The sequence below is a fragment of the Lycium barbarum genome, chromosome 2 (assembly GCF_019175385.1).
Source record: "Lycium barbarum isolate Lr01 chromosome 2, ASM1917538v2, whole genome shotgun sequence".
Lineage (NCBI taxonomy): Eukaryota > Viridiplantae > Streptophyta > Magnoliopsida > Solanales > Solanaceae > Lycium > Lycium barbarum.
The window spans coordinates 145,286,673-145,310,213 of NC_083338.1; the positions used below are offsets into that span (position 1 = coordinate 145,286,673).

General features: G+C 34.5%; 4 protein-coding genes across 8 annotated transcripts; 2 read left to right on the plus strand and 2 right to left on the minus strand.

Moving 5' to 3' along the window:
* Positions 1-1,679: 1,679 nt before the first annotated feature.
* On the plus strand, positions 1,680-3,431 carry LOC132627838 (uncharacterized acetyltransferase At3g50280-like). Its single transcript, XM_060343426.1, has one exon. The coding sequence runs from the start codon at positions 1,939-1,941 to the stop codon at positions 3,286-3,288; it is 1,350 nt and encodes a 449-aa protein (XP_060199409.1). The 5' UTR covers positions 1,680-1,938; the 3' UTR covers positions 3,289-3,431.
* Positions 3,432-6,359: 2,928 nt separating this feature from the next.
* On the minus strand, positions 6,360-17,422 carry LOC132627841 (uncharacterized). Of its 5 annotated transcripts, none has more exons than XM_060343431.1 (14): positions 17,313-17,422; positions 16,407-16,465; positions 11,180-11,335; positions 10,760-11,052; positions 10,564-10,654; positions 9,991-10,068; positions 9,783-9,906; positions 9,550-9,707; positions 9,328-9,450; positions 8,925-9,244; positions 8,793-8,839; positions 8,449-8,530; positions 7,139-7,218; positions 6,360-6,592 (listed from the first exon to the last, which is right to left on the minus strand). In XM_060343431.1, the coding sequence occupies exons 4-10, from the start codon at positions 10,932-10,934 to the stop codon at positions 9,178-9,180; spliced, it is 816 nt and encodes a 271-aa protein (XP_060199414.1). In that variant the 5' UTR covers positions 10,935-11,052; positions 11,180-11,335; positions 16,407-16,465; positions 17,313-17,422; the 3' UTR covers positions 6,360-6,592; positions 7,139-7,218; positions 8,449-8,530; positions 8,793-8,839; positions 8,925-9,177. The 5 variants fall into 5 exon arrangements, with proteins under 5 accessions (XP_060199414.1, XP_060199413.1, XP_060199411.1 ...); XM_060343430.1 differs by having other exon boundaries at positions 8,449-8,541; XM_060343428.1 differs by lacking the exons at positions 16,407-16,465; positions 17,313-17,422 and adding an exon at positions 8,090-8,174 and having other exon boundaries at positions 8,449-8,541.
* On the minus strand, positions 11,277-15,286 carry LOC132629097 (uncharacterized). Its single transcript, XM_060344834.1, has 3 exons — positions 13,057-15,286; positions 11,878-12,939; positions 11,277-11,335 (listed from the first exon to the last, which is right to left on the minus strand). Exons 1-3 carry the CDS (start codon positions 15,284-15,286, stop codon positions 11,277-11,279), a joined length of 3,351 nt encoding a protein of 1,116 aa, XP_060200817.1.
* Positions 17,423-17,854: 432 nt separating the features above from the next.
* LOC132627839 (NAC domain-containing protein 19-like) lies at positions 17,855-20,974 on the plus strand. The gene is made up of 3 exons (XM_060343427.1): positions 17,855-18,372; positions 18,928-19,191; positions 19,835-20,974. The coding sequence occupies exons 1-3, from the start codon at positions 17,929-17,931 to the stop codon at positions 19,958-19,960; spliced, it is 834 nt and encodes a 277-aa protein (XP_060199410.1). The 5' UTR covers positions 17,855-17,928; the 3' UTR covers positions 19,961-20,974.
* Positions 20,975-23,541: the final 2,567 nt, after the last annotated feature.

Genomic DNA, 23,541 nt, shown 5'->3' on the forward strand with positions numbered 1-23,541 from the left:
TGTGGAAGGATAAGTGTCAAGAAATCATACTAGAAAATATAATTAAGAAAAGGGCCTCAGTGGAAGAAGAAAAAACGATCAATCTCAAGCTTACATTCCACTAATTTTAATATTACCATCTTTTCCTTTTTCATTATTTTTTTTTAAACATTTTACCTTTTCAATCACATATACTGATTTCCTATATAAATTCATATTTAAGCCAAAACATTTTTCATGAATTCTCTTTTATGAAATTTATGAAATATGTGTGCTTGGTAAAAATTGGTTCCCTGTTATAAAAGTAATTAATAGCATTAGTATTCAACTGTATTTTACAAGTACACTGGTTTGTTTAAAAGAGAGAGGGTGGGGCCGGGGGGGGGGGGGGGGGTTGTGTGAGAGGACAGAGAGCCGTTTCAACTATAGCAGTAACAATTGGACCAGTCTACAACAACTCATTAGTAATTTCCCACCAAAACAAACGGATGTGAGTCAGTGTTCGGATTAGTAATAGTTTAAAAGGATTTAACTTATATTAGTAATTCATTACTAATGTAATTAAAAAATGACATTGCTGACGCCATTCATGATTCAACCTGCTATAGAAGATTAGTTGTCTTAATTTTCAGATTATTACGAAGTTGGTGAAATCTAGCATTTGTTAAGCAAGCACTCTAATTCATGTGACTTTGTGTGGAGTCAAGTACCTCCAATTATCTATTCTCCTAAGTCCCAACAAAGACGCCAAGGAGGTTGGAAAGTATGGTAATTTACTAATATGGAAATAATCCGCAACTACTGAGAAAGTGCAACCTTTGAATTTCTATGTCGCAACTACTGAGAAAGTGCAACCTTTGAATTTTTTATTTTTTTATTTTATTTTTGCTTTAGGGATCCAGTATTCTTAAATGTCACTGTTTCAATTAATCTCTATTTGTGCCCGAGTATGCATAGGGAAGAGGCAAAAACACTCTCTACCACTAAATTCTTTATTTTTATTGAAAAAGAATATATCACGGACGGAAGTTTTGGACTTCTTATAAGATTTGGGCAATCCTTCTCCCTTTAAGCTACCTTTTGAGTGTGAGTTAGACCTAATGCCTAATTTGACATCGTATATATGAGTTTGAGATATTTAATTTAAGATTGAATTCAATCATCGGTCTTGCACCGTATCCCTAGACGATGTTTGCCACAAGTAGTAATTATGCTTTGGTGACTAGAGACAAAAAGAAATACTCAAATCCATTGGTCTATTCATTTACTCATTTTTTTTTTTTGCAATTGTCTGTGACTAGCATCTGATTTTGATACACTTAAAAATGACTTGGTCATATTAAAGATAGTCCATTCAAATGCTAGATCTCACCAACCTCTAGATATCTACTTAATTAGGGTAGGAGTAATATTTTACATGAAAAAAAGGTCCCTTATGTTTGAGGCAAGTTAAAAATGCTCCATTAACTATATTTTTGAGCAAATGTGCTCTCCTAATTTGCCAAAAATGAGAACTTTTAGCCTCCATTAAATCTTTAACCAGAAAGACAAGGAAAATCCTGTCAAATTTCAGAAATTACAACACCAAAATTACCAAAAGCCAAAAATAAATAAAAAGTACTAGTAAAAATTACACCTAAAGTTGTACCAGACTTCAAAATGAGATTAAAAAAATAACAGAAATTGCAAAAGTTGTACTTCCAAACGTGAGTTTATATTAAATCTAAGGAAAAGGTGCAATATACCTCTCAACTTTGCAATTTAGAATAGATATACCCTCGTTACAAAAGTGATGTACATATACTCCTGTCCTGCCATTACAAAATGGTACAAACCACCCAGCCCACACTGGCCAAACCACTTCACAGGTTGGTGAGGATGTGGGTAGGACTAAGCATCAAATAATCTATAAAAACCCAATCTTCATACTGCAACAATAAGAAGAAAAAACCAAAAAAAATGGCTTCTTCACCTACTGTTCAACACATCTCAGACTGTTTCATCAAGCCACTTTACTATCCAGAAGAATCTAAAAAGCCAGTTTATCTATCATCATGGGATCTAGCCATGCTTTCAGTGCAATATATCCAAAAAGGTCTCCTTTTCACTAAGCCTTCATCTTTTCAACTTGATCCTCTATTACAAAACCTTAAAGAATCCTTATCAATCACCCTTGTCCATTTTTACCCTCTAGCTGGTCGTCTTTCTACACTAAAACAAGAAAATCCTCATATTTACACTGTGTTTATTGACTCTGTTAACACCCCTGGTGCAAGATTTATCCATGCTAATCTTGATTTAACAATTTCTGATATTCTTTCTCCAAAAGATGTGCCTTTAGTGGTCCAATCATTTTTTGATCATGATAGAGCTATTAACCATGATGGGCATGAATTATCTTTGTTAACTATTCAGGTAACTGAATTAATTGATGGGGTTTTTGTTGGTTGCTCAATTAACCATGCTGTAGCTGATGGTGCTTCTTTCTGGCATTTTTTCAACTCTTTCTCTGAAGTCTTCAAAGCCAATAATGAACAGAAACAAAGCATTATTCCTATTTCCAAATCACCTATTTTTAACCATTGGTTCCCAGAAGGGAAAGGACCATTTATTAATCTACCTTATACTCACCATGACCAATTTATTAGTAGATATGAAGCCCCACATATGACGGAAAGATTTTTCCATTTCTCAGCAAAGTCTTTAAAGAAACTCAAAGCAAAAGCCAATGAAGAGTGTAACACTACCAAGATTTCATCTTTACAAGCTTTGTCAGCTCTTATGTGGAGGTGCATAACAAGGGTTAGAAAATTCCCATCTGATCAAATGACAAGTTGTAGAATGGCTACTAATAATAGAGCAAGATTAGAGCCACCATTGCCAGAACACTATTTTGGGAATTGCATACAACCTGTAAGAGGAATTTCCTCCGCGGGTGAAGTTCTTGATAATAACCTTGGTTGGGCAGCTTGGAAATTGCATCAAGCTGTGGTTAATCATAAGGATAAGGAAATTCGTGAATGGGTTGAAAAATTGGAAAGTGGTATGGTTTATGAGTTAAGGGGATTTTTTGATCCTTTTAGTGTTATGATGGGGAGTTCGCCAAGATTTAATATGTATGGGAATGAATTTGGATTGGGAAAAGGAGTGGCACTTAGAAGTGGATATGCACATAAGTTTGATGGGAAAGTTACTTTATATGAAGGGATTGAAGGTGATGGTAGCATGGATTTGGAAGTGTGTCTTTTACCTGATTTCATGGCTTCTCTTGAATCTGATCAGGAGTTCATGGATAGTTTGTCAAGTTAATTTAGGTGCTGTTGTTTTGGGGAATTTTTGCTTTTCCTAATTGATGTATGGTCAATGTTGATCAGTTTGACTTTGGGGGTTTTGATTTTGTTCAAGAATTATTAATAAAAAGAACTTGGTTTTTTTGGTTATAAAAAGAGAAACTTCCTAGCACTTTGTATTAGTATTATGTCTGCCCTTTGTTTCCCTTTTTTGTTACACTTTGTTTTCTTTTAGCTATTTCTGTTCAAAGTTGAACATGTCTTTCACAGAAGCTTAGAAGTTGAATTTTAGTTGCTATTTGCTACCTAAACAATACATACTTCATCATTTGATGAACTAGCTGTAGTCGAAAAGTCCAAAACAAATTCTTTCGGGGCTGGACATGAGTCACACTTCTTTTTTACTTTCAGTCAATCTGGGGTCATTTGCACTTTTATCCCATATTTTGTACTGGTCTTTAATTTTTGTCCTCAGGACAAACAATTTTTTCGTGCAATTTGGACTTGAATAGCCCAACAAGTACATGACACTACAGGTTCTTTAACTTTTTTGGTAGAGCAGTTGTAAAAGGGACATTAAGCTAGCGTTAGGCCATAAATTCCTACAAAAATTTGAAAAATTTGATTTGGATTAAGTTTTTCAAGTTTTGAAAATGTGTTTGGCCAGAGTTTTTCAAAATATATTTCACTTTTTATTTTGAAAAACATGAAACATTACTTATATCCATAAGTTCTAAAAACTATCAAGAATACCCAACCATACATATTTGCAAATCCCAAATTACGCATAACATGATATTTTAATACAACTGCTAATAACACACTTACTAGCTACTACAATTCAAATTACAATACAAATATTCATTTTTATCTTCGCAATGGATTTCTACAGTTGACAGAGCAATTTTCCCTAGGGTTTCTTCTTCTACTGTTTGCGCACACCTTAGCTCGTTCACTTTATAAAAGAGACTGTTTTAATTGTGAAAACATGATAGATACGGCTTTAATGGAGGAACATGGTAGATAAAATTAATTGGGTCATAAATAGATGGGTTTTTCTATAAAATACAAAAGTTTGGGGTGGTTTTTAAAAGTTTTGAAAAGGTCAAAACACAGATCTTGGCTCAAAAAACAGATTTGAGTCGGGATTTGGGATTTAAAGATTTGTTTTTAAAATCTATCAAAATTTTATGGCCAAACAAATATTTGAACTTCAAAATATGCTCTCAAAATCTATGACCAAACGGGAGCTAATGTTGTAATTAACTGACAAGTAATATAAAGCTGGACATCAAAATAGAATTGAAAGAAAACAGGGAAAACAATAAAGAACTATCACATCATTGAATATTTAATTAACCTTTTATTTCACAAATTCTTCTTTCAAACCAGAATTACCAATTTGTCTCACTAAAATCTTGTGTCAATAGCTAACCTGTCTTCATAAGTGAACATATACAGGAAACATTTTAGTAATTGAAGTTCTATTGAAAAATAAAAATTTAGAAGTCTTCTAATGGACAATTATAAAAAATTAAAGACTGAATAGCTTCCTAAGAGAATGCATGAGAAGGGGGTGAACCTTACAATGTGTACACTATCATTTTTCTCCTCTCCTATATAAGAAGAGGCTGTGAGTAGTTGAAGCAGGCATGTCTTCGTTGACATCCCTGCTTAGCTTATTTATTTTTTGCCCTGATCTTGCTTCTATTTGTATTTACTTTATCTTTTATTTTTATAGATAAAACTGCTTTGGAGCCCATTATGGTAATTAACCTTTAGGTTGCTGTGTACTTATTTTTTAGGGAAAAGGGTCAAATATACCTTCTACTTTAGTTTATTGGTTAAATTTGCCCTCCGTTAGTCAAAATAGGCAAATATACCACTCTATTAGCCAAAGTATACACATATACCATTTGGATGGATGGAAATCCCAAATCAGCCAAAATTATCCAATTTTAATTAAAATTATCCGACCCGTCTATTATAACCCGACCCCGTGACCTCATCTCCGCTCCCGCTTTATTGGATTTGTCTAATGTTCATGAGAGTGTTTTTCCTTATGATTGTAGAAAAAAGTATTACAACTTCAAAATAATCCTTATCTACATGCTTATATTTTTCAGTGAACTTTTCTAAGATGCACTCTTTTAGCAAATATGAAAAAAATGTGAGGAAATTATAAATCTTTAATTAGATTATTTACTATCACACAAATATATAACTTATTTTAGATGATAAATTTAAAAATTATTTAATTAACACCGCTTAAAAAATTAAATATATGACTGCATATTGGGCCGTGCACAGGGCGGCGTCTTCCCACTAGTATGGATATAAACTGTTCTGACATGATAACTTCCACTTTGATATATATTCTGTTGGAGAAACAAGGAAAATTATAACAATAAATATATTACTCCTTCCGTTTCAATTTATGTGAATCTTTTCGGAGTATAAAGGTCAAATTTTATAACTTTGACCTTAAATTTTGACATAGATTTTTCAAGTTTGTAAAATAAAATTTATATATGTAGAAACTACATAAAAAGTACTATAAGTCGTGCTAATTTATAATTCAAATAATTTAGAAAAAATGTAAGAAAAACATGGTCAAAGATATTCTGTTGGAGAACAAGGAAAATTATAACAATAAATATACTACTCCCTCTGTTCCAATTTATGTGAATCTTTTCGGAGTACGAGGGTCAAATTTTATAACTTTGACCTTAAATTTTGACATAAATTTTTCAAGTTTGTAAAAATAAAATTTATATATGTAGAAACTATATAAAAAATACTATAAGTCGCGATAATTTACAATTCAAATAATTTAGAAAAAATGTAAGGAAAACGTGGTTAAAGATCCACCTCGAAGACTCCCCAAATAGTAATAGGTTCACATAAATTGAAATAGAGGGAGTATTTATTATTGATAATCAAGTATAAGTAATGTTTGAGTTGTACTATGGGCTGTCCTAAAAAATTATTCCAGCAGTATAAAATATTTTCGTAGGACTAAACCAGGTCTTTTCTAAAGACTAGATGGTTTGTGCCCGTGCTAGGCACGGGCGTTAGTTAGTACTGAGATGCAAATAAAGGAGAGATGATTAAACTAAATATTAACATAACATGGTTCATAGTATATTACATTCATTTGTGGAACAAAGTTACAGGAGTAGTTTGCAGGAAAGACAAAAGTACAAAGATTGTAGGTGCTCCAACATTTGTATGAGGTTGGGCTGAAATCTGAATTCTGGCAGTTGAGCATAAGTATGCTCTTGAAAGATAAAACTCTTTCATGACCTGGGAACTTTCATGACCTGCGAAGAAATTGAAGGAATAAACTTACATAATCCAGTAGATAGTAAAGTAATACTGTAAACATAAAGAAAGTTTAATGACTCTTACTTTGCTTACTGGTACAAAGGATAGAACAAATGTTGATAGAGAAGAAAGTTAAAATCAGTTAAGAACTTGGCAGAAAAATTGGGATGTCTCTTTTCTCTTCACCCTTTGCTTTAAAAAATTGAGGTTGGGGGTTGTGGTGGTGGGTGGGTGCCATTGCCTTTCACATAAAGAACAGCAAGGACTATGAACTCATATTTCTGCCAATTCCTTTACAGTCTATAACTTGATAATATGAGAAGAAAGTTAAAATCAGTTAAGAACTTGGCAGAAAAATTGGGATGTCCCTTTCCTTTCCACCCTCTGCTCTAAAAAATTGAGGGTGGGGGTTGTGGTGGTGTGTGTGTGCCATTGCCTTTCACATAAAGAACAGCAAGGACTATGAACTCATATTTCTACCAATTCCTTTACAGTCTAGAACTTGATAATATGATCGAAGAATACAGAAATTCCGTACTTACCACAAAATACTGTGTGCATACTGGGCATTCATGTGGCCTGTCCTTCTCTAGCTAGAACCAAACGACGTGATGCTCATCTTCTGTTAAATTAGAAAACAACTTAGAAGATTAAGTGAACTGGCTAAAGGAAAATATCTGTAACAGAGATAGACTTACTGTCTTCACTTCCTGGACATCCTACAATTCTTTTGTCATAGTAGGATTTAAAACATATTCAAATACTTGATCATGTTCCCACACATTTAATTGGAAAGATAACTTATATTTTTAGTAGCTATCAATGTAAACAATCTCTTCATACATAATCCTTTGTTTTTCGTGGATAAATGTGTCTGAAGACTCATAAGCACACAATGTAATGCATTAGCAGATTTCATTACTGATAGCAATATAATAATTACATTTCAGTGTGTTAAAATGTGAAAAAAAGGAAAAATCAAAAGAATATTTTTAGTCACAACTGATTGGACATTGGAGTTTGACAAGTTTCTAGTGATTTTTGATAGGGTAAATGGTATTTCATTGATGGTATCAATGTTAATTGTGGACAATTGGAAGAAAGGTGCATAGTTGGATGGACTACGGGTCAATCTCATTTTTTCAATAAAGGCTCATACCCATAATTTTACAGCAACAAGGTCTTAATATGTTTCCACTTCCCAAAGATGATCCTCATAATAACACCATTCCCTAGAAACAGAAAATTAAAAAGACAATGAAAAACAACAGTAATAGTCTAAATCATGAAACCCTGATATATGTTACCTAGTGGAACCCAAATAACCTAATCAAGGAACTCAAGATGTTCTATTTTATTTTTTGTTCCAATAATATTGATCTTAGCAGCACAATTACAAATAAGAAGCACAAAGGAAGTGCAAAATTTTACCAAATAACTTTGAAATAAAACAGAAAGAAAAAGAAAAAAAAACAATAACAAACAGATTGAACCTTTTATATTCTTTAAGCAAGTTAACCAGATGTGCAATCACCAAAAACAAGAAACCTTGAACAACCGCAACCCATAAGCATTCCACTGTAACATTGGAAAAAAAAAATCAAGTTATTTACACTTCACACCCTATTAAAGTACAAAAATAAACCAATCCAGTTTCAACAAATGGTCCAATTTGAGATCTAATAAACCTACATGCAAAAAGAAAATCTAACAGAGTGGGTAATTTGTATACTCCACAGTTAAATCAGGAGGGCAAAAAAAATGGTAGATCTGTAGCTAACAGATTAATTTACAAACAGATATGATGTTAGAACCTGAAAATTGGGAAGAAAGCAACATAGCAGAGACTGACCTTTATTCCATGACTATAGAAGTCACTGGAAATCTATGTACAAGCCAAAAATTGAGCAAGTTATAGTCAAAACTTCATTTTCCTGCAAAACAACTGTTGATATGTATTTAAAAAAATTTAGTGAGTAGTAGTTGTTGGGAAGAGGGGAAAATTAAGCAATCAGCTAAATATAAAGGATCACCAATATCAGTGTCTAGATGCTGAGCATAAATTAAGGGAAGTAAATGAAAAAGTAAATTTCCTAAAGATTACCAAACAAAGATCGCAACTTTAAACCAAAATACTTGAGATGAAGTAGGTGAAACATCTAAGTGATAAATGATAAGAACTTTCGTTGTAATTACCTTTGTTCCATGAAAGCCAAAAGTGGTTGCAAAATTAGTTGGTTAACCTGTGTAAAAGGAAGATGATAGTTGTTAATGAAAGCTGTGATATATATTTATAGAAAGATTGAGAAGAAGAAATGTGTTGTTGACCTTCATTTCCTTTTCACTGGAGTTGTTGGCTCCAGTTTCTGTTTCATCTTGACTGATTCGCCTTGTTCGGTTGGCAGGTTTGTTTTTGTATCATGGGAAGATACATGTTCTTTTTTCCTTTTACTGTTTTTGCTGATATTGATTGATGTTGTGGTTGGTGCTGGGAGAGAATGAATAATGCTTTCCTTTTCAATGCATGACTGGATATACAATTTTGAAGATGATGTGGATGAAGCACGGCCAAATGGCTTCTTCACTTGAATTCTGAACAGCTTCTGGTCAAATTTGCTTTGGAAATCTTCCACAGGCAGGTTGTCATTCTAGGGGGAAAAAAATTTGTTTAATTTTTTGAAAGTTTATTTAGGAGGTGATTATGTATAAATTGTTTTTTTACAAATTGTACCTCAGCTGAAGCTCTTTCGTAAATCTCTGCTGCAGTAAGAGATAATAGTTTTTTCCTTCTTTGTCCATAATCATCCCAGTTGCTGACCCAGAGGCATCTTTGAGATTCACATCAAATCGACACCTATAGTATTATATGTATAAAAAAATTATTATTTGTTGTTGAGAGTAAAAAGATTTTTGCAGACTGTAAAAATGTCTCCGAAAATAGATCCAAAAGTACCTGGGAACCAACATACTCTGCTTATTACAATTCATGCAGTGAATTTTTCTCTTGGTCGTACTGCGTACTTCTTGTCCACAGCTTGAACAATTCAAAACACAGAAAGACCTGAGGCTATTTGGGAAGGATATTTTTGCTTCAATGTAGAATGCCTTTCCCTGTATTAGGAGATGAGACTAATGATTGTCAGAATAGACTCTAATATGAAACTATGAATAAAACAATGTACTAACGTCTTCCTGGGATTGAATGTTTGCAATTGGCACTACTTCATTCATTAAAACAAAGATGAGAGATCCAGATCTGGATGTACTCCGCATAGTGAAAGAGGTAAGGGTTTCTTTGTTTTGTGCGACCCTGTGCAAAACAAAAAGCTTAACTATTTAGAATATTAATTCTAATAAAAAAATAGGTAGAATATAGGGAGAAGTAATGTAATACCATTCTTGTAGTTGTTGACACTGTGAATAAGGTGGATCAATTTGTATTGTTGTGCTAACTTTGTTGTCAATGATATACCTACATCAATTACATTACATGTCGATGAAGTTAATTCTATTTGTAGTCAATTATATTGTTGTAGCCATTATTAATTAAAATGTCAATATCTATTAAAGCAAAACTTCAATACCACATAGACCACATATGCATACTCTAATAAATTTCAAGGAAGATGAATGAGAGAGATACATTCGATTAATTAAAAGTTGAAGGTTAAATGTAATCAATAGATATGGAAAATTTTAAAAAGTGAGGAAAAATAATTGCTAAAAATTCATATTAAATCAAGAATCAACTATTGGTAGTTGAAATATTAAAAAATATAGGAAGTGTTGTTTATTATAGCTCACCTTCAAATTGGGATGCCCCAATACGTGTTGCAAGAATTATAGGATATTCTTTGGTTACTGTTCATGGCAAAATGGGCAGTATTTGTAGTGTCTCTTTTGTAGCGTAAAATAGTAAGAATAAAAGAAACTATGAAAAAGCCTAAAGTTAGATGAAAACACTTACAGGGTATCAATAACAATGAGCTCTTGCAATCTTTTGTCGACACTCGCAACATATCTTGGTGGGGAACAGTTGACAATAATTGCAAGTATGTCTGTTGACAAGAGGTTTTAAAGTCAGTAAATGAAGATTTGAAGTGATAAATTGGTAGTTTATATTATAGTAAAATTTAGTGAGTAAAAGAATAAAACAGTCGTACTGAATTCTTTTTTAGTCAGAGTATTATTGATATCTTGGAAGGCCTGATCCTTAATATCTAAGAAGGAGGTAACATTAAGCTTTGTAGGAGGCGGCAACGCATCTTCAGCATTCTTTTCAATTGGATCAATGCTTTTTATCGAGAACCCATTCAAATGCATGTAATGGACTTTCATATTTCAGATTTGGTAGTTGTATGCGTGCACCCGTTATCCAGTAGGTATGATAAAGTTTCATCAGACTCTGATAAATGGGGATGTCATCTCCATAAACAATTGCTTTTATTTGATCTTCCTGTAGAAATTTGTGCAAGACATATGTGTTCAAAGTGTAAGTATATAGTTGAAAGATGTAAGACAAAACATATTCATTAGTTGGTACAGTAACAAAATGTAAATTATTTGGAAAAGTAAAGATGCACCTGTTCATCTTGAACAATCATGTTCAGATATTTTATCTTTTTTACATTACTTTCACCTGGTCCACATATATCTACAACTTGTATCTTACAAGTCCAGTCAGCTGTGTCCGTAGTTATTACATGTATACCCAGTTTTTGTGCCATTTTTTGCTGAAGCTGAAAAATAATGAAGGAACAGTGTTTCAGTAAGTTAGCAGGATAAATGGAGGAATACTAAATAGAAAACATAAAATCAGACTGATAACTTACAGATTCTTAAGCTGTTATTAGATATATAGTCAATCAAACAGTTTAAGAGAAAGCTTTTTTGATAATTTCACTATATACTATATTGTAAGTCGAATGATCATCGAGGTTGTCTGTTGTTGCGGGGCGAATTAACAGCTTTACACAATCAGAACTTTTTGCTCGTGACAAAGCAACGTAAAGTTGACCGTGTGAAAATACAGGTTCACGTAAATAAATTCCAACAAAGTCTAATGTTTGACCTTGAGCTTTATTTATAGTCATAGCAAAACATAGTCTAATCGGAAATTGTGTTCTTTTAAATGGAATAGGTAATTTTTCATCTTGTGATGATAATAATGGTATGCGAGGAATAAAAACATGTTTGCCTTTAAAGTCACCGCTTGCAATTTTGGCACTAATAACGTGAGTTTTGAAATTAGTACAAATTAGGCGGGTGCCGTTACATAAACCTTCAGAAGGGTTCAAATTGCGCAGTAGGATAACAGGGCAATTTTGTTTTAGAACTAACTTATATGGAGGTAAACCAGAAGGATTTAAAGTATGCAAAAAATCTTCATATTGGCTTTGATCTTTTGGCTCTACAGTTTCGTCAATTCCGACAAAAGTCACAATAGTGTTTGGAAATTGATCTATGAACATTTGATTAATTTCATCTACAAAATCATTTTTGGTTGTTAGGATAACGCGAGATGTCACAGAGGATGTATCGTGGATGAGTGTGTTTACATTGGGATGAATAGTTTTCAACAAGATGTTCAATGATTCTTTTTCGTTTGTAAATGGAATGAGAAAAGATTCTGGAATTTCAATTTTATTATGTTCATTAACCTTTTCCCTGCCATCTCCAATTCTCAGTAAATACTCACAGAATGTAGGATCAATTCTAGCACGCATATTTTTTGACAGTCGGTATTTTTCTAGAAGATCCCATATGTTTGAGTTCAATAGACATTCATGAATAAAGTCCTCTCTTTTCCCGCTCTGTACAACTGGCAAAGTTTGTCTAAAGTCACCACCAAAAACAACTACCTTTCCACCAAAGAGTGTATTTGAGTCCATAATATCTCTCAAAAGTAAGTCAAAAGTCTCAACAAGCTTTTTTTTTGCCATAGATACTTCGTCCCATACTATTAGCTTTGCATCTCGAATTAAAGATGCAAGTGAACTTTGTTTACTAATATTGCAGCTATGACTTTTATTTGTGTCAATAGGCAGTTTAAAACGTGAGTGAGCAGTTCGTCCTCCTGGGAGGACGGAAGCTGCAACACCAGAAGTTGCTGTTGCTAATGCTATAAATCCTTTAGATCGTACAGTAGCTAGTAAAGCACGATATAAAAAAGTTTTTCCAGTTCCTCCAGGACCATCGATAAAAAAAGCGCCCGTTCCCTTTGAAAATATCCTATTAAGGATTGCATGATATGCTGTTTGTTGCTCTTTATTCAATTTTTTGTATAGCAATAAATCCTCCTCAGTCACAACTATGTTTCTTTCCAAGTGGATGTCTCTAGCCTCTTGAATTCCAGTAAAAGAGGTGGAAGGTGAGATTTTTTCTTATATAAGTTTAAATTCATTAATATCACGTCCCATTGAATGTAAAAAATCGTTAATCTGATTTAGCACTAAATAACGAATGTTGTTTGTTTGTATGTTTGGTGTAGCTGTAAAATCTTCAGACATAGAAGATTCAAATCTTTCCCATAATCCTTTCGGATTAGCAGGGTTACAATAAACTAATAGTGTTGCAAATAAACGTCTCAAACTGTATGGCATTTGGTAATTAGTAGCTTCTGACATACATTCAATTAAGTTGTTGTCACAAGCTAGCAAGCCTCTTTTTTCAGCAGCTTCTCGGAATGTGCTACAACATCTTCCATTAACAGTTCTAAGATCTTCGTAGGATTTTGGTCCTCTTATGTTTATCAACAATAGTCGAAGATAGTATCTTTCTCCTTCTGTTGGATGACAAGTGACAATACAACCAATAACATTGCCTTGTATTCTTCGTGTCCACATTCTATCGCTTGTTGACCAGACAAAGTATTGGGGGAATTCTTTGTATAGTAAGTTAAGTTCATTTGCAACTGCATTTGTTGCATTCATTGAAAAGAATTCTGTTAACATTGTTTTTGTAGTTGTAGGATTATTTAAGACTGAGTTTAGAGTTGCAGTTGTCTTAAAGGAAACATATTGTTGTTCCTTAAGATGAAGCTGAAGATGGTAGACTGCTGGATTCATTTCACTAATAGGAAAGGCGAACAAACGCCACATAGCTTCTGGCGGTGAAACCCATCTAGCTGATCGATAGTCTCTTATTTCGTCTATTTCTACATCAGAATCATTACTATGTACATGGAAAGCAATTTTATCATGCCCCTTACAAATGTATTTATAGATATATTTGACAACTTTAACATCCGAGCAAATTTCAACATTTATGTGACAATTGAACTTGCTTAATAGATATGGATTGTAAGGAACAACCCATGAATTGTCGAGATATTGAGTTCTAACCTTGAAAAAATTTCCGGTATCTTGCCTTCTATAAATTGGGTAAGAATTCTTACCTTTACATGTTTCAGGGGCATAACTTTTGGGATATTTAAATTTACAGTGTCCCGTCTTTATCATGCATGGGCTTTTAGGATTTAAACTTCCGCAAGGTCCATGCATCATATGCTTAATAACCAATGAATGTAAATAATGATTTGTGTCAGGGTTTGGTATTTCAGCACAAATAACTTTATCATAAGCTTCAGGTGTTAATAATTTGTATTCATCAGCAAGTATGATAAGGAAATGAGCATGTGGGAGACCTCGTTTTTGGAATTCTATAGTGTACATAAAAGCTGCTACTTTTCCAAATATACCTTTTTTAATGATGTCTGACTTTAGTTCTTCTACCTTTGCTTTAAATGTACGGCTTATTAAATCTGGTCTGTTTTGGACTTCATCAGTAGGTAGTAAGAGATCTTCTATTTCTGGCCATGAAGGATTGCATGTCATTGTTAGGAAGATATCAGGTTTACCAAAGTGTTGCACTAATGCAATAGCGTCCATATATCGACGCCGCATGTCTCTTGGACCTCCAGTAAAGCTAGCAGGAAGGAATGTTTTTATGCCAATTTTTGAAGTGTCTCTTTCTCCTTGCCTTAGAAGATCCCTAAGACCTGCCAATACTTCAAGCCTAAACAAATCTTGATTGAATAACAAAAAGTCCAATCTTTGTGTTTCCACTTTTATAAATTCATCTACAGAATATTGCTGGAATAACCTTCCAGAATGTAAAGTTCCATTATCTTCATTGTCTCTAATCTGAAGTTTATAGCAGTAATATTCACGACATGACACATTGTTTTTATTACGTCTCCCTTTTTGTAAGATTTCTTCTTCGATGTTAAGAAGTCCATCAATTGAGCACCAGTTAGAGACAGAAGGAAGTTGCTCTTGATTGTGGGAAGAATGATTCCTGGAAGAGCTACGTTTTTCTACAATTTTTTGGATGCCGGAGTGCCACCCATTTTCTCCGTAGGGAAACAATAAAGGGTATTGTAATGGATCATAACAACCATAATGATAGCGTACCAACTGGCTACTATCACAGTGGGTGTAAATTCGAATATGCGGTGATGAGATAGCATTGTTAGAGTCATCATCAACCCATATAGCTGCAACTTCTGAGACACTGGGTAAATTATATGTTTGTTGGTCCAAGGCAGAATCACATTTAAGTGCAATATAGAAATTGGACAGGTTTGGAATGCCCGTTAAAGATTTCAGAAACATAGAGTATGGATTAACTTTTAGAATGTCTATCAATTTTGCAATAACTGATCTGTTCAGATTCTCTGAAAAGGCCATTTTATTAACTATATCGTCCTCATTGTCATAAAAATAAAGCTGTAGGTTTCTTGGTTCATTATTGGAGGGAATGAGGTTGTTTATAAAATGGTACATTTGTCCTTGAACTTTAAAGGTATAGATACCTTGAGTTCTGGTTGCTAACTCGTTATTGTACTTTACTCCTAGTGAAGTAAATGCAAACATGTTATTATATGTTCATACATAAGTACGGAAATGATTGGATTCATCAGTGACACCTAAGTAAAGGCTTTTTAACTTGGAAGGCAACTGGTGAGAAACTAATTTCACTGAACCTTTACTGCAGCAGAAGCTAGGAGGTTCATATTGAAATCTCCTGGCTTTACAAAATTTGCAGTTTGGAACTTTCTTTAAAATGGAAGGACTACAAGGTAGTTCTTTGATATTCCAACAACCCATCAGTGTTGACCTATGTCCTGCAGAATTCTAGTGTAGTTTAGTAAGAGCCAAACCTAGGAAAATGGGATAAGTAATGTAACAATATGATCATGATTAAAAAAAGACCTCTAACAGTTGGTAGTGATTGGCGTAAGCTAGAACGGTCATTACATGTTCCGGATGTCGATCCTGCAAGGATTAACATATCAACTATAGTGAATAACTATGTAGCTGCAGCTTTAAATTCTTAAAGTTAATTTACGCTAACCTATTTCATACACACTAGCACATTGAGTTGGTTGTTCCTTGGCAGGAGGAGTAGAAAGTCCGTCTCTAATGAAGGTAGTAGTCGGCAACGGAATCAAGTTTGGAGGTTCAGGGGAAGAATCAATCTGCATGGAGTGGCTAGTAGAAGAATTTTCAGAAAGACGACGCCTTCTTGTAGAATAGGCTGCACGACGGCGTTCCAGCAGAGCTTCCTTTTGTTCAGCTGGCATTGCTCGATAAGCAATACGGCGTCTAAGGTTTCTTTCACTATTTTTGCCGGACATCTGATGTCAAGTGTTTAATAGAGTTCTTTTGTTAAAACTGGAATTTTCGCAATCCTAATGTTTAATTTGATGTTAAAGCACAGATGTCAATTTATCATAATATAGAATGAAAAGCGCAAGCATTGAGCATTATAACTAAACATATAGGACAGAAGAAATCGAGAATTTACCCTATCAGTCAGAGTATTTTCTTGCTTTCTTCGCTTGAGGAAATTTGACTTTGAAAATCCTGCGAAAGCCAAAGTGGTCGATAATTAATTTTCTAGAACAAACATTCTACTGAAACCAAACCATTAGAAACTCCGATAATTGTCACTACCACCGGAAAATAGAAGTGCAATAAAAGGAAAACAATGTCAAATGCCTAAAATCCACAACCAAACAGAGCAGCAAGAATAAAATAAATACCAAAGAAATCATACAGAAATAAACAAAATGACACCCCAAAAAAGAAAAAAATGAAAGCACAAATAGACTCTCTGTTTCAATTTCTTGGCAGAGATATGAGAAAGAATAGTACAGAAACAATAACAAAAGAAATCCTTACCAAATGGTAGTTAAGTTGTTTCAGGTATACCACCGAACACATTGGGTTCATTAGTCTTTGTAGCTTAAAATTTCATCATAGTAAAGAATGAAGATAAGAAAAAAGTAGAAATAGAGAAAAAGCCATCAAAATGGAATTAGTCACAAACCGTAAAATATAAAGAAAGAACACCATGAATAGCTAAAAAAATATTAAGTACCAAAGACCCAATCTTCCAACATCAAGTTTAATATTACAGAATTTGCACAAACGATTCAATTTGCAGTAATTAATTAATGCGAATATTCGAAAAGACACAGTAATCCAAAATAATACACAATTACATGTACCAGTCATCTATTTCAACCATGCATGTGTGGATTAGATAGAATTACAAAAGTTGAACAAAAAAGGAACAAATTTCAAGGGAATCCAAAAGTGATGGGCAGAAATGCTTCAAGAAAGGGAACGAACAGGAGAAAACTTATCGAATGTAGAAGCTAGAAAATCAAAAGAAAAATCAAAAACCCTAGAGGGAAGAAGAACTCACTAGAAAGTAACCTTGGAGGAAGAAAAAGGACGGAGAGAGAGAAAATAAGACAAATGAAGTCGCTGAAAAGATACAGGTGGGTCTCTTAGCAACACATATGTACATATATTTTGGGAAGAAGAAAGAACCTCATTTAGGTTATTATTAACAGAAATGCCATTCGTCGTACATATAGGCTCACACTTATTATAAAGTTAAAAACAAAACAAATTTTAACAAATTGGAAAGGAGGATTATTATAGAATAATAACTCCCTAATCATTGATGGAGTATTCATATGAAGACATGATGCCAAAAAAAAAAAAATATGAAGACATTAGTTAAGCCAGTTTATAGAAGGCATATTGACGATTAAAATGACACAAGTAAGACACTTGTCATTTTTAAATACAGAAGTGGGGACACTTGTCCAAGGAGAGGATCGCCACTTGATATTTGCAAAAACAGAATCATACGTAAAGCACGTGAGATTAATATGAGGAGTACGTACACAGCAATGTGACACTAAAAAAGCCCTGAACAAACTTCATGGCCACGCCTCTCTACTATAATAAAATATCCCCACATTGCTGCTGCACTCCAAACACTCATTCTCTCTCTCTCTCTCTCTCCCATTATGGGAGATAATACGACGCCGTTTTCACTTCCTCCAGGTACCCGATTTTACCCTTCCGATCAACAACTCATTTCCTACTATTTATCTTCAAAAAACCGATCGGATCATCGCAGTGACTTTGGAATTAACCTGATTCAAGAAATTGATTTCTACAATTATGACCCGTTTAACTTACCGGATTCTGCCTGTTTTCGGTACGGACGAGGTGGTCGGAAAAGGCACTGGTTTTGTTTTGTGGCTGCTAGGGTTTTGAAGAGGAGAGCTGGTACTGGTGGTTATTGGAAGAAAAGAGGTAGGGTTAAGGATGTGGTGGGTGAGGGTGCAGGGAAAGTTGTGGTGGGTACGCGTAAAAGTTTTGTTTTTTATTCAAGGGATTGTGGTACTAAGAGTGGTGTGAAGACTGATTGGTTGATGTACGAGTACGCCTTAGCTGGTCATCCTATGGTACTTTATACATTTTGTTAGATCATTTTCATATTTGTATTTATACTACATGCATTAATCATTATCTGAATAGGAGTTCCGAGTCAGATAAAAATTGTCTAGGGATGTGGTCGTTGATTCTTGAATTAGGGCCCTAGCATTTAGTTCATTGCTGAAATAGATAACTGAGTGTCAACAGCTTACTCTTTTGGGTTTGTGTTAATGTTCTGAAGTCTTGATGGTGTTTTTAGTTGAGTTTATCAAATCAACACATCCTGAGTGTGACCATAAGGTAGCTCTGCTATCTCTCTCTCTGCTTTTAATCTGTGGTCGTGTTTAATACACATATCAAAAAGTTTGACATAGAAATTGCTGAAATCAGGATACGTAGAGATAGAGCCTATATGTTTGCTGTATTCCACATTTTCCTTGTGTTTAAGGTTGTTGCTACGTATCTTGTGGTTCTATAGTCATCAAAAACATCATCTGGTTCTGCTTATATGCATTTGTCTTTGTCCTGTTGCAAATGAGATATTTGCTACATGTAAGATGTCTCATGCTTATACTTGTGTGCAGGCATCTTTTGTTCTATGCCGAGTATTCATCAAATCTCGTCATGAAAATAATTTGTCTGGCCATGTATTTAGTTCCTATGGTGAAGAAACTGTTGCCACAGTACGCCATGTAGGTATTCAGTATGACGGAACTGCTGCATCGGTTACCGACTCTAAAATGCATGATGAAGATACCATTGACCAGGAGAATGATGTCTCGAAGTTACCCAGTGGATTAGTTTCAGACTTAAATGCTCAAGCACTTACAGAACATGTTGCCGAGCAGGTATATCGAAAAGAAAGCTTTATCTGATTAGTACTGTAAAGGTGCTTGGTTACCTTTTTGTTCCGTTCGTTATGCCAACCTTTTATGCTGAGTTGCTTCACTTGGTTGTTGCTGTTTAGTCTTCTGAATCTTCACTGACATAAATACATGCTCATCAAATGTTTGACGTGCACAAGATATGCATTTTATCCTTAGAATGTACCTACTCGTTTTGTTGACATTTGAAAACAAGAAACCTCTTAGTGAAATTGGGGCTGGAGTGGAATCAATGAAGGTAATCTTCTTCAGCTTTCCATATGTTTTGTTGCTCTTTCTAGGAGTGGAATCTGAGTTACTGTCTATCAGAAACAGCCTCTCTACCCCTCAAAAGGTAGGGGTAAGGTCTGGGTACATCCTACCCTTCCCCGACCCCACTTGTGGGATTACACTGGTATGTCGCTGTTGAATCTGAATTACTGTTTCTATTGTGCATTTTGGTGCTTATAATTTAGGCTTAAGAAGTCTATACCTTAAATCTGCCTGCTTTATTAACTAATTGAAACTTTCACTATGTGAGCTTGTTAGAGTAAGGCTTGTTGTTTCCTTTTTCTTTTATTGATATAAATGGGCCTCATTAATTTGGGTTGTTAATTCATGCCAGCAGATTGGTCTTGAGAGTGACGGACCTCCAGTTCTCAATGGCTTTTCTGCTCAGGAACTGATGGCCATTTCAGAAGGTGATTTTATAGAGCTGGATGACATTCTATGCCCGCTTTCGGGCATTAGCTAAAAGTAAAAAAAAAATCAACACTCCCAAAAATCCAAACAACAATATTTAGCAAGTACAATCAACAACAATCCGAGCAAGTAGCATCAATAAATCCTGAGCAAGTAGCATCAATAACAATCCCGAGCAAGTACAAATGTACAAAAAACAACAATTCCCAGCAAGTAACAATCAATGACAATCCCAAGTCTGAATCACAAGGAAGTAACAATCAATAACAATCTCAAGTCTGTATCCCAAGCCAAGCAAGTTATGTTTGGAAGTTACTAGCATGAAGTTCATGACGGTTTATATCACTGAAGTGGACAAAATGCAATCCCACTTTGACTATTATTTTAGGCATTTGATCTTTATAGATGTACTTCGTGGAAGTTTAATCATCACCAATTCAACTAAATAATTAAAAGTTCAACTTACTTAACATCATGATCATACGATCTGACCCTTCAACTTCTAGAAGGATCATAGAAGTTGAAGGATCAGATCGTATGATCATGATGTTAAGTAAGTTGAACTTTTAATTATTTAGTTGAATTGGTTTATTTAGTTGAATTGGTGATGATTTGATACAATTCGAGTGGCATCAAAACCTTTTACAAGGAGTCAAGCGAGGGAACTTCAAGCTATGCAAGCATTGTTCATGAGGAGGGACGTACTTGAATACACTCTAGCACCTTTCCGGGGATTTCAAGTGTTCATGGGAGGATGGTTTGGAGAAGAGGGTTGAAGATGGTCATACTTGCAATGTGGCTATTACTTGAAGATTTGCAAATTCAAGCTTTATTCCCAAAAGAAGACACCCAAACAAGGCCCTTACTTCATTAAGGGTAAAAGTGTAATAGTGTAGTTGTCTTCTTTTGAGCCTTACACTCTGTTTGGAACATTGTTACCCATTGTATTGTATTGTATTGTTATCACAAAAACAATGTTTGTTTTGATTGTTATTTAAAATGTATTGTATCGTATTGTTAAATTCCGTCGTTACGTAACAATGAAAAGTCCCATTTTATGTAACAACCGATTTGGTGTTATCCCATTGTTACCTAATTTCTTTTTCCAATTATGTCCTTACTTAATATTTCATATGTTGAGCCGCCTACTGTGCAAGTGCCTCGTCATCAACGTCCTAATGTACCAAGACCTGCGGCGCGTGGTAGAGGACGTCAATCAGGTAACAGACGGGGTCGAGGTCCCGTGGATCACCAGTTGGTTGATGAGGAAGAGGTTCGTTTTGATCAAGATATGCCTAGCTCAACGATGCCTGCAGCTGATGATGCATATTACCCAATAATAGATTTTATGTCCAGCTCATCGACGTCTGCTCCCGAGGTTCAATCACCAGCGGTAATCAGAAGTGAGGGGCCTTTTCAGGCATTCGCATCGTCTGAGCCTATTAGCCTCGCAATTATGGCCCAACAGTTTGGTGTTCAGACAAGCAGCTCTTATGGGATGATTGAGGGGCCTTTACTTGCATTCACTGGACAGAACTCTTCAATTGGGAGGAGACTGAGTTTTACCGACGTGAGTATTCTAACCACTCAAATAGCTTGTATCTTGTTTAATGTAATGGCTACCTTATGTGTCTATATTATTTATTTTGCATAGTCTCCCATGGCATTTGATGTTGGATCCTCACACATTCCTGTGTCGGATATACAGACTTTAGAGCCACAAGTTAGCTTTTAATTCAAAGTTTTTGGAAACTTGTGGTTGTTATGTGGTGTTTTGTCTTGGTTGCTTTGGTTGTTTATGTTGGTATATGGTATTGGAGGAACTCCTTGTTACAGGGGAGATGTTGCCCGATTTTACGTAGACAATCAAAGTAATTGCTAAGAAAATTTATCATACAAAAATAACTTCTATTTTTTTATGGCATTTACAGGATGCAGGTGTGATACAAGAGGAGGTTCACCAACGTAGACTTCATTTTTGACGAATTCTCAACTTCTCTCTTGCACTCTCCATTAATTTTTACTTTTGTATTCTGTTGAACATGTATGCAACTGTTGAACACTCTACTAATGTTGAAGCACCCACTGACGACGAGTTTGATATTCGGGGTACTACGTATCTTCCCGCTATGAATATTGGGCTTCAAAGAGGTACACTTCAACAAGAAACAATGGTAAGAGTTGGTAGCCAGTCACATAACTTTGGTTGGACTATGCATAGCTGTGATATTCCTGGACCGAGTAGTGCTCCAGATACAAGTGAATTAGGTGGCAGGAGTATAGTTCGATATCTCCCTACTCAAGTGGAGTCATTTACAGAAAGGTAAATATAAAGGGTGATTTTCCTCTGTACCCTGCTTTATTCTCTTCTCTTTTTTTTTCCTTTTAGCGTTCTTCATTAGCCAAAGTACTATATTATTTAACTCCACCCAAAAATTCTATACCCTACGTCTTCTACATAACTCTGTCTCCTTCTAGGTTTGGCTCCCTACTTCTTTTTCTTTTTCTTTTTCTTTTTCTACGTCTTCTAGGTTTTTCTTTTTCTTTTACGTCTTCTTCCTTCTGTTTATCTGCTCCGTCTTCTTCCTTCTTTTATCTCCTTCTACGTTTTTCTTTTTTTTTTGTCCTGCTCCCTACTTCTTTTTCCTTCTTTTAATTTTATATGTTTGCTTTTTGCTCAGGACTCTTCCATAGTTTCAAAGTTACAGGTAAGCTAATTCCATTCTGCTTATTCCATTCTGCCATATGTTTGCTTTTTGTTCAGGAAGCTGCCATAATTTCATTAATTTGCTTGCTTTCTTGTTTTATTTTTTTGCATAGAATATTTTGCTTATTTGCTGTGCTTTCCCATGCTTTTGTTAAACCATGACTCTAGAATTGTGTAATACACCTGTATGTGAATGCTGGTTTACTTTATGGAATTATTGAACTTTGGAAAATGGAATTGGAGGTTCTGTTCGTTCAACAATTATAATGGTGAGTTCGTGTCTTCTTCAATTTTAAGTGTTTGTTAATGGTCTGATATTATGCTATTGCACAATTTACATGCACTTAACTTATAGTTTAGGATATTTTAGTAAACTTACCAATTAAAATACAGTACGATACATTCAATCCAAACAAAAAATATGTTATTACACAGCAGCAAACGATACAGTCTATCCAAACATTGTATCTACAAAACAGCACAGTACAATACAATACAGTACAATACAGTACATTATGAAGATTTGCAAATTCAAGCTTTATTCCCAAAAGAAGACACCCAAACAAGGCCCTTACTTCATTAAGGGTAAAAGTGTAATAGTGTAGTTGTCTTCTTTTGAGCCTTAGTATAAGTAGTAGTTTCTTTCATTTTAGAAGATTTAGATTATTTTGATTATTGATATTTCGAGATTGTAAAACTCTTTTGAGTGTTGAGAGCTTGTGAAGCCTTGGATTGTGTAATTGTTGAGAGGAAAGGTTGCTTGGGATTCAAATCCCTTGAGGTCTTCCTAGGAATTTGGTGTTTCTTTTGCTCTTAATTTAGAGGTCTTAGTTTTCTATAACTTTGGTTGCTAAATTAGGTCTCAAGTTGTGTCAAATTATCTATCCTTTTTCTTTTCTTGCATTTTTAATTCTATTTTCGTTCTT